The sequence below is a fragment of the Palaemon carinicauda genome, chromosome 1 (genome assembly GCF_036898095.1).
Source record: "Palaemon carinicauda isolate YSFRI2023 chromosome 1, ASM3689809v2, whole genome shotgun sequence".
Taxonomy (NCBI): Eukaryota; Metazoa; Arthropoda; class Malacostraca; order Decapoda; family Palaemonidae; genus Palaemon; species Palaemon carinicauda.
In genome coordinates this window covers 232,615,940-232,631,860 of record NC_090725.1, presented here as the reverse complement: position 1 = coordinate 232,631,860, position 15,921 = coordinate 232,615,940, and the positions used below count along the sequence as shown (strand labels likewise).

At 35.3% G+C, this 15,921-nt stretch overlaps 1 protein-coding gene across 3 annotated transcripts in view; it reads right to left on the bottom strand.

Annotated features, from left to right (window-relative positions):
- Positions 1-15,921, bottom strand: part of Fancd2 — a 728,399-nt gene that overhangs the window by 148,570 nt on the left and 563,908 nt on the right. For all 3 annotated transcript variants that reach the window (XM_068387949.1, XM_068387938.1, XM_068387943.1), the window contains 3 exons: positions 6,991-7,252; positions 6,552-6,736; positions 5,552-5,699 (listed from right to left, as the gene is read on the bottom strand). In XM_068387949.1, the coding sequence (XP_068244050.1) occupies positions 5,552-5,699; positions 6,552-6,736; positions 6,991-7,252 (595 nt within the window). The remainder of the gene's footprint in view (positions 1-5,551; positions 5,700-6,551; positions 6,737-6,990; positions 7,253-15,921) is intronic.

Below are 15,921 nucleotides of genomic sequence, written 5' to 3'. Positions count from 1 at the left end.
AACTGCGCTATGGCAAGACTACGATAGGGAGCGCATAGGCTAGCTAGCCTAGCGCAGGGCGAGATCTCGGTTACCTAAATCACCGAAACTTAACGTATACTATCGACATAGGAGGAAATTTGTATGCATAATATATCTTCACTAGTATAATTGTGCCTTAATAGCTTTCATAATTTATTAATGTTATTACCACCGGGAATGTCGTTTTGCTAACTAAACACATGCATAACGAACGACAGTGCCCATGGCGCCTCCGGTGACCGGCCAAGCTCCAAAACATTAAATTAAACTAATTTCACTGTGAAGCAGGAGCTAAAAATTATACACTGTAAAGAATAAATACTCAACTTTCCAGAGACAGAAGCAGCTGGAGATTGCATATTAAATCCTCTCAGTAACTATCAAAAACGTTAGATAACAGGGAAAACCACCGTGCACAATCGCTACTGAAATAGGAATGAGCGCCATCTTGGAGCCATGTAATAGTATGGTAGGAAAGGGTAACCTTGATAACGGCTCCCTTTCAGTTTAGCCACTTTCCCCCTCGAAGCAAAAATGCTATTCGGGGTGAAGATTGCTCTGTGTCGTATCAAGATATACATCCCCTGATTTTATGCGATATCCTTAAGAGAAATTTTAAGGATACTCGCGCCAGGAGTTAGAATTCTGGAGACCTAAAGGTCAATTCTCTGGGAATATCACTGTAGCCAAATATCCCTTAGAAAGCTACCAATAGGAACCTTCCATCAGGACGACATGGCTTGAGCCCAAAAATAATAATCATAAAATAATTGAAATTGTGGCAGTATGGTTGAAAGGAAATTGACCTTTTGCTTGACCTTGACCAAGTTTGCAGTCTCTGTGACAACGATGTCCAAACTTGGGCCGATTACGTGAACTGGACATTCTGCTTGACCGTAAACTTGACCTTCCAAAAATAAATTATTTCCATCTTTTTACATAACAGTTAATCCCTGCAAGTTTCATTACTCTATGATTAAAATTGTGGCCAGGAAGGTGTTCACAAACAAGGGGTAAATCATAACTCCTTCCAACTTTGTTGGTGGAGATAATTAAGATGAGATTAAATCCCTGGAGACTAGGCAGGAGGGCAATACTCAAAACAAGGCAGAATGAAACAATTAAAATATTTCCTCAGAATAGATTGTTGACTGAAAACCTTAAGACTCTCAATAAGCCAATTTTTTGAGCAACTGAAGAAGAAAGACAAAATGTTTCTCATAAATAAATTTGCAATCAAGAACCACTCCTAAAATTCTAAAGTTGTATATACAGTAGTTAAAGAAACATTATTAAGAGAGAGATCTGAATGTTGAGGAGCCACTGTATTCGACCTACTCACAATCCTACTTTAGTTTTGTTATGATTCAACTTCATGCCCCATAATTTGCACCATGCAATAATTTTAGAACATCTTTATCGAGGGATTCAGAAAACCAAGATCTACATTTAGGAGATGAAATTGTTTCAAAGAGAGTAGTATCATCTACATATGCAATGAGCTTATTTCTAAGCCTAAATCACATATCGTGTGTATATAAAAAATGGGCCAAGAACAATACCTGAGGAACACCAGATATCCCATTCCTATACTCAATATGGCACCCATCAACAACTACTCTTTGCATTATCATCATCATCTCCTCACATGCCTATTGATGCTAAGTGCCTCGGTTAGATTTCGCCAGAAGTCTCTATCTTCAGCTTTTAAAACAAATACTTCTCCCTTCATCATCTACTACTTCACATTTCATAGTCCACAGCATGTAGGCCTGAGTCTCCCAACTCTTCTAGTGCCTTGTGGAACTTTGCATTCTATTGCTTAAAAATTCTATAATGATACTAAGAAAAGACCCACCCACTCCGAACTGCTTAAGTTTGAAGACAAGTGCCTCATGATTAACATAGTCAAAGGGAGCACCAAAATCAAGGCCAATATAATAAACTTCCTGTCCACAATCAAGGGATTTCTGTACAGCATTGGATATTGTAAGAAGAGCATCGCATGCTCCAAAGTTTTTGAGAAACCTAAATTGAAAATTAGGGAACAGATGATTACCTTCATCATTCCTATTACATTTTGCCAAAAGATGCAAAAAGTCTTTAGATATTATGGGAGTTAAGGAAATTTGGTAGTAATCAGGACGACTAGGGCTACCAAAAAAAAAAAATTTACCCAATGGAGTATCATTACTAATTCTCCAATTGCAAAAAAAACTTCTGCAGAAAATAACAAAATTTATGAGCTAAGAAATCAGAGCCTGTGGAAAGGAAGACAACTTACGAGCTAAGAAATCGACCATCTTTATAAAAAAAAAAACAAAGGAAAAACTACAAATATATAATTTCTATTTTTCCTAGCTATACAAACTGGTGTCATTTATACGGTTACTTCTAATTTTGTTTTAAACGACCAGACAAAAGGAAATTGATTTGATTACATCATGCTGTGTGGCTAGGCAACTACTGCGCATGATGCACTACGCTTGTTCAAAGGGCTTGGTCACAAGACTCATCTGGTTATAGACTTGTTGGGCGATTGAGGCAAAGCCTTAGATAAATGACTCAAGTTTGTATAGCTAGGAAAAAACCGACTTCCGGGTCATTTTTATAGAAGTCTTCCTTAGGTGGGAGGAAGTCTCGGTGAAAGGAGAAGTTCAGCCCTTTTCTCTCTCAAGATACAATTACTAAAGTAATAGCAAAAGATCAAAGTGAATTATTTATGAATAATGCAGCTGGCTCATAAAGAGGCAGAGCACACTTGATTCTAGTGAGTGCTTTGCCAGAGTGAAGTGATATGAACATCAAGTGTTGCATATCTAAATTTTCAATATATCATCCAACTAGTACTCAATTTCAAGGCATTCCTTTTTGTATTAGGATGGATTACAAGTGAAGGCTTCAAGTCCCATCAAAATCACCATCAGCCTTAGTGCTCATTACATATTCTTATAATGAGAATAACAGATGCCTGAGATAAGAGCAGTTGTGTCCCATAAGAGCTTATAGTTAGACTATGTGTTGTGCAGCCATAATATGGCCTATAGAAAAGGTGTCCAAAGACCTTTGTGTGCAATTTCTAAGGTAATAGATTGTAAAAGTGATTTATCTCCTCCAAACTCAAGCTTTTAGGACTTATGCTAGAGTGGTTCCTGCAGAACACTAAGGTTGAGGCATGCCCATATATTTTGTGTGCTCGAGGGGGGACCTTGGAGATGCTTCGCTTGAGGTTTTATAGGCTCTCATGATAGTTGCAACCAGAATGTTTGTGGAATATTTCTTTTTGGAGTGGACAGAGCTCACAAGGAAGTTGGATATTTTAGGAATAACGTTGCGTTCTCTTCAAATTTTTACGCACTGCTCTCACAATACAGTATATAGTAACATGTCATCATGGTCACCAGTTACCTCTGAGAGACAGGATCATGAGAGAGTGGAACAAAGGACAAAGATAGTTCTCTTCACCCTCTGGTATGTGAGATACTGCAATTTTCTAACTCTCTTGGCTGAAGCAAAAGCAAAGAGGAAGACAGTCTTTAAATGTAAGGAAAAAAGAAGGGATATGCAGACCAAATTCTCATTCAAGAGAACAACAGGCATAACACTTATAAAATAGCGATCAGTTGAAATGAATATTACTAAGAATGCCATTTAAATCTGCTTGAGATTTAATACCTAACATGTTCTCAGTATTCTAGAGTGTTGTTTTATGTAAAGCGTACATACTGTACAGTGGTGTATAATATACTGTACTATAGTGTGTGGTAGGCATTACTGTACTAATAATGTACTGTCACATACATATACTTTTTTTCCACTGGGGTGCACAGTGTACTGTATTTTATACTGAAAATTTTCAAACTAAAAAGAACTTATCTCGCCTGTTATCTGTCAAATTCCACAACTGTGGAGCGGGGAGGGCAAAGAACATATTGACACAATCAACTAAGTTTTACTGTGCCATATTTACATATACAGTACTGTATTGCATTAATACCGTGGTTTATGAGTAACTTTGAATACAAAAAAACTGGTATACGGGCATACATATTCAAATTGGTTTACGAGCATTGTATTGGTCTGCGAATACAATGGCAAAATCTAATCGAGGCCCTTTGCGTCAATAGGTGAAGGAGATGATGATGATTGGTCTGCAAGCAAAAATTTGCTTTGTATGCATAATTTTTATTAAATAGTTATCTATTTTCCAAACTTTGCTACACTGTTTTCCGAACGACTACTTACTACGTATGGAAACCAATGTGTATGAGATAAAGAGCTTTGTTCCAGGTAATGAGATACTAAACCTTACATTTACATTCTTGGGGAAAAAAATGTTATAGGATTGATCAAACTTGTAAGAGAATGGTACACTCACCCATTCAAACCAGATACAATACAATCGAACCAATTTAGTGAATCTTCATGTTCTAGCGAATCTTTGGACAAAAAAAGAACCATAACAATTAAGTCTGAGAGAATCATACCAGGCGTCACACCAACCACAAAACAATTATTGATGTAAGGAGTGTTTATTTTACGAATGGAGGAATAAAATATTCAGATTAACATTTCAGTTGCACAAAGGATAAGCAGAGGTTTAGAAGTACTTTCTTTAAAGAGAGGAAAGAATGAAGGATCTGTCTTCAGTCTAACAAAACCTAAGCATCTAAAGGAGCGATTATAAATGCGGGAGTGTGATTGCTACGTTGCGGAAGGCCATAAGTAAATAAAAATTCGAGGCTTTGCATGAGGGTCTTGAACCTGAGATAAGCAATGTTTCACCAGAACTGTTACTGAATAGCGTAATAGAACCACTAGTTACCATTAGAGCACCGAGATTAAGGTCTGAAACTGGGTAGGTTAGCCCTGAAATTTTACTCAGAATCTATAAATGTGCTACCCATAGAATGAAATCCATATTCTTTACATAAATCTTTATCAAATCATATCATTAAAAGAGAATTGTCATCAAAGTCACTACAGATTGTAAATCAATAATGATTGCTTATTAGGCTTTTGGGAAATCTATGCATTGCTATTTCTTTAATTTGGTAATAATATTTTCCATGATATTTGAAGGTTTACAGCCTGGAAACAAAAAATCAACAATAAGGAATTCTATTTATCAAAACATTTTATTGTAATGAAGAAATGGTAAGCATCAAAGTTTACTAGCTGTCACAATCCTGTGTAAATAGGGTCACTTCACAGGGACTAGAAAATACAAGTACATTTTAAAATCGATTCATGTTCCGCAATGAAAATAGAGTTAAAACATTAATTGTTGGCCATTTGATTTCTTTATTATTTCAATAAGAAAATTTACACTTACTGCATTAAGTATCATTGATATGTGTAATATACTGTAGATTAGTACATGCATTAAAATGTATATATACTACACCAGTTCCTTCTCATGACCCTGGATAATTTATAATTTCCTTCATTCATTAAACTTCCATTAAAATGGTAAGTACATAACATTTACAGTACAACTCTATGATTTTCTAGTTTACAAAAATCCTACCTGTTCTGGAGAAGACTCTGCCTCTTTATCATTGACAGGTTGAGTCTGCTGAGATTTAAGTTGTGTTACAGACTGAGACTGAGAGTTTCCTTGTGTTCCAAACTGTGTTCCTTCAACATTTTCTTTACTTTTCCCTTTGCCTTTCTTCCTAGAATATAGAAATAAGCTATATAATATGAACTACCAATAATGTTCAGAGTGAAAACATTTTGAATTTGATTTTCTCCCATTCAAAATAATTATTCTCTCATTCTTAAATTCTACCACAACCATTGTAACAGGATTATTATGTCGGAACCGTAATATTATGGAACGGGCCTAAAAAACTAATATTACTTCAATCTAATGGCAGGATAAGAGAGAAAATATTAAGATATTTTCACTTGAAAGACAAAAACTCTTGATTAACACTTGATATCAATATTAGGAAAGTTGTTACACAAACTTTGTTAAAAATGATGCATTGCATTTCCTATAATAAGTGATTGAATTTTAAGATAATACCATAAAAAATGTTTTATGAACACTGCCAAACACAGTGATAGACATATAGAAGTGTTTATATTTCTAATTTTTCAAAAAATAAAATAGCGAACATAACTCGGTCAATATGCTTTACTTGAGGAATTTTTACAAATCTGCTACATGTAATAAAATGCACCTGCAAGAAAATTCTACAAAAAGTTCCCTAAAATAAAAAAAGAAAAAAGAAAATAAAGTGAAACATTTAATATTCAAGATTCATATCATCTGTCATTGGTTTACTAAAAGTTTGATTTTGCATTTGTAATATCCAGTCTTCATTTCCTCTCTGTAAAACCGAGGTTATTTCATAACTATCAAATAATAAATCCTCATAATTAATATTTCAATTCTATACAGTTGCTAAATGTGTTATAGAGTCAGACAGTGTTTGGTAATGAACAGTAACTTTATCGGAATTGTTGGCAGCAAAGCATGCAAGACTTGATAAAACAAGAATTCACTTTAAAGTACAAACCCCTTCCCAGCAGTTGGCTTTCGACCTTTCTTCATTTTCTTTTTGGTAGCAAAGTTCAGTGATTGAGGTAGCATTGAAGTGTCAACATCAAACACAGCCAGAGGTGGTGTATAATTGGGGCATTTTGGTAGCTTTTGCCAAATAAGCTTCTCAACCTCAATCAACTGTCGCAGGCGACCATATACCTGTATAGCAACCATATAAAAATCAGATTTTTTTTAAAGAATGAAATACTTTCATAACTGGCAACGGATTTGTTTTATATACATTTGTCTTACGTGCATGTAAAAAAAAAATAAAATAAAAAAAAAGCTCAAAACTTAAATGTACAGTGCTGTTATGTATATGTATACTGTACTATGCTTAGTTTACACAGCACACAAATTTCATAAATGTGATCATTGCGTAATACTATTAAACAGGTTAATCTTATGCCTACCTTTCCTTTGCAATATTTATCTTTTTGAGTAACAAAGGCATTGATGAGCTCTCGGAACCAATTGGCAGTGTAGAAAAGACAAGACAATGCTGCATGTTGCTCCTTCTGGGACAAGGACTCAAATTTGTCATACACTTCTTCACCAGGTGCATAAATAGGGCAGCCAAGCAAAGCATCGATATTGGATAATTCTCCACCATGCAATCGACTTTCAAGCATACGAAGCAGGCGAAACTGTGTGGTCATGTATACCAGAGAACCCCTGTTGATTTTAAATTTAATAGTAATATCAAACAATGATGACATGCAAAAATGGAAATAAAGTCATCACTACAAAACTAACTCATCAAAGCACAGCAAGTAAATTTAAGAAACCAAATATGAAATAAACTTAATAGTTTTATAAATAAATCCTGCTTAGAAGCAATTGACAGATTTCTGAATCTAGACAAAATCTATTTCTCTACATGTTGAAAAATAACGAGACTACCTTTTTACAGGTTTTTCCATTTCAATCTAAAATCTGATGATACATTAATTAATTTAGTCAATGAATAACACTACTGTCATCCTACCCATTAGGATAACTTTATAAGAACAAAGCTTCTATCATTTACCAGCACATGTATGTAAAACATTTTAATATATAAAAATGGAAAAAGTAAACACTTATGCATTTGTCTGCATCACAAAATAGTGACTACTGATCATTCAGATGGTGAACAATTAAACCTAATTTCCCTTTACAACCATTTTATGACAAGTAGGGCTACCAGAAACAAGAGCCCTACATACCAAGTGTCATGAGACAAATAAATCTTGGATCATCAGTGACTAAACGTTTGTTTTAATACCAATACAGCAGTTACTAGAGTAGGTAGTAGGTTGGCCTGGGGACCAGCCATCCCTACCACTAGAAAGCTATTGGATCCTTTGACTAGCCAGACAGTACTACATACGATCTTTCTCTCTGGTTAGGACTCATTTTCCTTTTGCCTATACCTATATCAAATAGTCTGGACTCTTCTTTCCATATTCTCCTCTGTCCTCATACACCTGAAAACACTGAGATTATCGAAAAATTCTTCTATGCTCAAGGGATTGAGTAGTACAATGTAACTGTTCAGTGGTTACTTTATTCTTGGTAAGGGTAGAAGAGACTCTTCAGTTATGGTAAGCACCTCTTCTAGGAGAACACCACTCCAAAATCAAACCATTGTTCTCCAGTCTTGGATAGTGCCATTGCTTCTGTACCATGGTCTTTCACTATCTTGGGGTAGAGTTCTCTTGCTTGAGGGTACACTCGGGCACATTATTCAACCTCATTTCTCTTCCTTTTTTTTCAAGTTTTTATAGTTTAGATGTGAAAGTGTTGTGATGTTGTTACTGTTCTTAAAATATTTTATTTTAATTAATTACTTCTTTTGTAGTTTCCTTATTGCCTTTCCTCACTGGACTATTTTCCCCGTTGGAGCCCTTGAGCTTAAAGTATACTGATTTTCCAACTAGGGTTGTTGCTTAGCAAGTAATAATAATAATAACATAGTTGCCTCAAGGGACGAGACTCATGACCTTTGCTTAGAATTTTGGAAATTCAGTAACATGTATTGCATTTTTTACTAAGAAAACATCTATATTTCATGTTTCAAAGAGTTTCTTTTAATCAAATTTGTTTTATTGATGAAAACACCTTTTTATATATTTACGCAAGCACGGCCGGTCCTTTCGCAACCATTTTCTGACAAACCCCGGTACCTATTTATTGACTTTTTCTTCAAGAATTTGAGAAAAAAATATTACTATCCCATGTATAACATACCACAACCATTTTCTATGATTTCCTTTGGAAGAAATGATAAATTTTCTTATTTTCTCTATGCTATTGTTAATGAACATTTGCTGCACGTTTTTCTTTGGGATGTTCATCGTATTTCTTTGTCTACTCGCTTATTTATAAGTTTTATGTTAAGGTTATGCTGAAAGATGCATAAAGTGTCAGAAACGATAAATAATTATGCTAAAAGCATAAAATTTTCCCTGAAAAATACAGACAAGAATATATTATGCTAGCAACATCTTGGCATGTGAGCACATTTGGTAAATGTAGTGTATAATTTCTGGAAGGGGCTCACCACTGCTTAGTAAATAACCATAAAATATGATAATAATATCCTTATGATCCATGGTCAAGAAAAATACCACTAAAAGCCCATACTTTTACATATTTATGACTTTTCAATTAACATAAAAAAAAACTTTGACACCTGATTTCTAAAATCATGAAATTTTGGGGGGAATAATTGCAACTAGTCTTTTGAATATCGATCAATGTTTGTCATTCAGACATGAAAAGATAGAGAGAACTTTCTAGCCTGCGATTTGTACATTCACTTCTATCAAAAACAAAAACCTTCCCTCTGAAAAATACTGTAGTCACCTTTGGAAGTGACCTCTACAAATTGATAAAATACATATAAAAACAAAATTTCTGAAAATATTTCCAATGTACAACCTTTAAAGCATATAATTCTCTTTTAAATGATTGGAAAATCAAATAATAATTTTGCAGTTTGAAGTAACCTCAAAATAAAATTATTTTAAAGGGGATGAGTAGGCTACACCTCTTAAACACATTAGATAAAAAAGCCCTGAGCCTCGCACAAGAATCACAACCATAGTCCCTTAGTAAAATGACTGATTGGTTCAGATTATAACATTTCTGTTGATGTGCACTTAACACACTGTGTTTTCATAGTTTACAATAAGGCTTCTTGAAAATTTTAGAGATTCTAAAGCTTTAACAATTTGGAAAAAAGCGTTAAAATATTTTCACATATATAAAAAAGCGGAAGAAAAGGATATCAGTTTTTGAATGCAGCCTATCACTTAATGACTTTATTTGTAGTATGTACATACAAACTAAACAAGTGGTGTTGGACACGGCAAATTCCGCCCCTAGTATGTGAACCTTCATGAAAACACTACCATTGTTCTCAATTGTTTTTGCAGAAGTGCAGTGTATGTTAATAATAAAAAACTTGTTTGAATCTAAACTTGCTGCAATTAGGTTATGTTGAATTTGACCTTTCAAGGTCAGAAACATCAAAAGGTCATTGTTTAATTTTATAAAACTCTCATATGGTTTTCCATCTGTCAATAATATTAACCGAGTGTGTATCTATACTCTTTTGAGAGCTATATCCCCTGAAATTTGGTGACATTGACCCCTTGAAGTCTAAATTTAAATGGAGTCTATTGTGTATCAAAGTGCATCTTCCTTGACAGTTTCATGCAAATTGGTCTAGTAATCTATCTGTAAAGTTGCTAAAAAAACAAACAAACGAACAAAAACAAAGGCAACCATAAAGAAATCTACCAAAATCAATACCCCTTGGTCACCTTGGTTGGGACGGGGTAGTAAAAACAAATAAAGAGAGCATGGAATACAATCAACACTTAACTACAGTTTACATAGTCTGGATACTGTTTAGATTCAAACAAGTTTAATAATATTAACAGACACTGCAAATATAAAATCTTAAGGGTACCGGCTACCAGCTGTTATTACTCTACACATAATCTATACCACTGTTTTTCAACTGTTTATTACCAATGGCACAACTAAGATCTCATAAGAATATATATCACAGCAAACTTTTTCAAAGTTTAAAAGGGTATACATTTACATATGAGATGGAGCCACTGACTTAAGAAAGGAACTTACTTTTATGAGCTTACTTTATCTTAGTACATTAATGCCTTTAGATACGAAATTAATAGGTTCGTAACGGCTTTCGTATCGTTATCTTTTCGTATGATGAGTCACGTTTTACAAGTAAATCACCTAATTTGTTCCAATCCCCACAAAAAAAAAACCACATTAAATTTTATAATAGAGCTATAACCACAATTAAATGCAGCACAGTACACTTGAACCATACACTATACCTAACCTAACTGTTAATACCTGTAAATGAAGTAGTTATCATAACATAATGCAATAATAAATGGAAAATATTATAATACATACAGTACAATACTGTACATATACGAAATATACAGTACCACATGTACTGTACTTTGAGTTACCCCTACAATACAGAGGTACGTTTCCTATCCTCCATAACTAAACTGTTTTCTTCAACTCTCGCATATTTTTAACCGTAACTAATATTGTTCAGTAATACAATTAATAATCATTGGCGGTATGTCAATAAATAACCTACATACTTTTTTACACACTCATATTATTTAGCAATTTTATTGTAATACAAGCAAGATTCATTTATGTTAATATATGTGAAGAATTAATAAACTCAAACAGTTCAGTAAATAGTTTTTTAACTTATTTTTTAACTGGAATGAAAGAAAAATATATCACTAATGTTTTGATAAGCATAGTAACATTGTACTACAGTATGTATATACTGAATATACACACAATCCAGTACTGTTCATTGTTTTTTTTTCATTAAAAAAATGTATTTATTAATATAAAATTAATTGTAAACAAATAATCAAGATATTAAAAGGAAAAATTAAGTTACGATCTGTCATTTATTTACTGAAATGCAAGAAATATATATAGCTAATGTGTTTGATATGCATAGTAGCATTGGGTTTTTACATACAATACAGTTCTGTCCATTGTTTTTTTTTTTTTTTTTTTTTGAAAAAATGTACTTATTGATACAAAATAAATTGTAAATAAATAATCATAACATTGAGAAGAAAATTTTTTTAATTTATATATATTATATATATACTTTACAGTGATGCCTCAGGATACGAAAGTAATCCGTTCAGGATACGGTTTCGTATCCTGATTTTTTCGTATCCTGAGTCGCATTTTATATGTAAATAGCCTAATCCATTCCAAGCCTTACGAAAAGACACCTTTTCTTCCATAAACACGCTAAACTGTAGTAATAAACATCCAATGCAGCCATTTCTATCATTCAATAATTAACCCAACCATTAAAAACAGTAATCCATTCCAGAAACCACTACGAGATTATTCAATAATGTAGTTATAGCCTAGTTATCCCCCCCAAGCCCTAAGAAACGGTCCGTTTTCTTTACAACTGTATAAAAGTTTCGGTACTGTATGTAAAGCATTTGGATCAGTGAAGGTGTATTGTTACCTGTACGTACACCAAAATTAAGGATCGATACCCTGAAAAAAAGGTTACAGTTAATTAGTGTAACCAAAAAGTTGAAACTTACCTTTTGATTAAGACGATGTCCGATAGAGAAGTCGCGGCAGAGGAGGATGGCATAAGGCAGAAAACGTAACAAGTGACAGACTACGTACAGTAATTTACACACTTAACACATTAACACTTAAACTTTACGAAATAAAAAAAAGGCAGAATAAAATTAACACTTAACATTACGTATGGAAAACTATAAAATGAAAGAAAAAATTACTTTAACACTTAACGGTAACATAAAACTTAAAATTGAATTTTTTTTTTGTTTTTTTATAACTTTACGTTTTTCATATTTTCTAAATCTCTTCTACTTCTTCATCACTTTCTTTTTTCTGTTTCTTTTCTTTACTTTCACCTTCTAATTCTTCATCACTTCCTCTTTTCTGTTTCTTTTCTTCACTTTCACCTTCGTCTTGGCCTACTAATACCGCTGGCCTCTTTAATAAGAAACTATCCATTGAAGCTTGTTTCTGCCTACTTTTCAACACATTTCTAAAATGCGTTAGGCAAACGTCATTGCAGTGTTGAAGCGCACGGTTGGTATAAACTTTTTCTGGATGTTCCTTTTCGACGTAGTCGGCCATTTTATGGAAACATGCGAGAATTTCCTTGATGTCTGCCGTTTTCAAAGGTGTAACATCCTCCTCATCACCGCTAGAGAACTGCTCTTGAACAACACTCACTTGCATCGTCTCCAACTCCTTCAGGTCGTCCGTCGTCAACTCCTCGTGGTGCTCCTCGATAAGTTCATCTATATCCTCAGCGCTAACTTCCAGCCCCATGGACGTACCAAGATGTACGATGTCAGCCACCTCAGACTGCTGAATGGGTTCAGGATCATCAACGATCTCGGCTTCGCCTCCAGGCTTCCCGAACCCCTCTAAGTCTCGTGCAGAGACAGCATCAGGCCACAGCTTCCTCCAAGATGAGTTCAGGGTACGCCTCGAAACTTCCTGCCAAGCGAGATCGATGAGTTTGAGGCATATCACGATGTTAAAGTGATCTTTCCAGAATTCATGCAGAGTGAGGTTTGTACTCTCTGTGACTTGGAAATATCTCTGGAAGAGATGCTTCGTGTACAATTTTTTGAAATTTGAAATAACTTGCTGGTCCATGGGCTGGAGGAGAGGGGTGGTGTTAGGCGGTAGATATAGGACCTTTATGAAGGAATACTCGGCCAGAAGATATTCCTCGAGGCCAGGAGGGCGAGCTGGAGCATTGTACAACACCAGCAGACATTTCATAGGGAGGCGCTTTTCTTCCAAATATTTTCGGACAGTCGGACGGAAGCAGACATTCACCCAATCAATGAAAAGTTGCCTCGTTACCCAGGCTTTAGCCTTCGCCCTCCACATCACGGGAAGGTTCTCCTTGATGACTTTGTGGGCTTTGAAGGCTCGGGGATTTTCTGAATGGTACACCAGCAGGGGCTTTATCTTGCAGTCCCCACTGGCGTTTGCACAAAAAGCAAGGGTAAGCCTGTCCTTCATAGGCTTATGTCCGGGTAGCCTCTTCTCCTCCCCCGTGATGAACGTCCGACGAGGTATTTTCTTCCAAAAAAGTCCAGTTTCGTCGCAATTGAAAACTTGCTGCGAACTGTAGCCTTCCTGCAGAGTCAACTCGTCGAACGTTTTAACAAAGGCTTCGGCGGCCTTCGTGTCCGAGCTGGCTGCCTCCCCATGCCGTACCACTGAATGAATGCCAGTCCTTTTCTTGAATTTCTCGAACCACCCACGAGAAGCCTTGAACTCTGGGGGTTCCTGCTGGGATGTTCCTTCTCCTGCCCCTTCTTCGGCCTGAGAACGCACGAGATCACCGAAAACGGCGGAGGCCTTCTGGCAAATTGTAGTCTCAGTGATGGTGTATCCTGAGATCTCTTTGTCCTTGATCCACACAAGAAGCAGCCTCTCCATCTCGTCATGCATGTGGGTTCCCTTGTTGGAGAGAATAGTGACGCCCTTAGAAGGTGTCGCTGCTTTGATGGCCGCCTTCTGCTTCAGGATGGTGCCTATCGTAGATGGATTCCGGCCATACTCCTTGGCGATCGCACTTAAACGCATGCCAGACTCGTACTTTTTTACGATTTCAAGTTTTGTCTCCATCGAGAGCATCGTCTTCTTCTTCTTTCCTTCGGCAACATTCTTGGGACCCATGGCTACAGTAATACGTAATATAATACACTACGTACGTTATATACAGTACTATGTATAGTAAACACTAATACAGTACAGTGCACAGTAACGAATGTTTAATAACGATAACACGTGGCGTACGAATGTACTGTATATTAACACTACGTCAAACAAGCGAAAGCACACAATGTTAACGATACCGCGGTCGGAACGAAAAGAGAGAGAGAGAGAGATGAACGCCCGTGCGTAAGCAAGCTGGGATAGTTGCCGACCAATAGGAAAGCAGGATCTTATGGTGTCAGCTAGTGTCTGAGTAGGGAGATAACCAATTGGTGAGCGGGAGGCTGTGAGTGAGTCTACCCAAGTTCAAAGTCTGGCGGCGCGCGCTTTTTAAAATTACTCTCGGCGAAGTTGGGATCTCGTAAGGTTTTCGTATCCTGAAATTTTATTCGTATACTGGGGCATAAAAATCTTCGAATAACTTTTCGCATCCTGAATTTTTCGTAAGCAGAAACTTTCGTATCCAGAGGTATCACTATATATATATATATATATATATATATATATATATATATATATATATATATATATATATATATATATATATATATATATATATAGGGTAGAGGTACCAATATGTACTCATCAGTACAATATGTACGCATTTGGCATTTAAAAATGTCTGCACAGGAAAAGGCAGCACTTTATCTTTAAATTTTTGTCTCATATTAATCCCCCACCATTATTCTATATATAGGCAAGTTTCTAGGTTCTTTGCTTTATAATGGACCAGTTACTAAAACAAAATTGAAGAAATTGTGAAAAAATACACAATTTCTTAACGAAAATGTAAGGTTTCTCATGTCATGTTCTTATACTATGGTTCATTTGCATGTATTATATTTGGCTTTTTTTTTTTGGTTTGCATGTAGATTTTGTGACTACGGCCATATGAAACAAGCATCAAAACTCTAATAAAATAGAAAATATTAGGGGGAATAAGGGTGCGTACCTACTGGACAAGAGCAAGACACACATGCCCAATATGTACTCAAAAATAATAATGCCTGCAAGGGAGTCCTAAGCCACAAAACACAACAATCCAAAACTATCTCTACAGCTAGAGAGACTATGGGCCAATGTTCCATGAAAACCATGGGAGTAAAATCCAAGTCAATCTACCCCATGACCGGTCCAAATTGTACGCAGTGTGTGATGTCCTATATGTACGGGTGTACATATAGGGCACCACACACTGCGTACCTATTGGTCATCTGACTTTTTAATCATAAAAGACATTAATTTCTTTTTCTTTTTCTTCAGATAGAATAATACATTATGGGTAAACTAAGCATAGATAAAACCAATGTGACTAAACCAAGTCAAAATCAGAAAATGAAAAGGAAGTTGGTACAAAAGAAATATGATCCGGCTATAATTGCAGATGCTTTAAATGATATAAACAAGTAAGTTAAGTAGAAAACATTATTGTAGCCCCTTTGATTTACTTAAATAAAGTTATATAATTCAATAATTACTACTGTAGTGCTCTTTTCAAGAATATGTTACTTCTTTGTTTTTGTTTT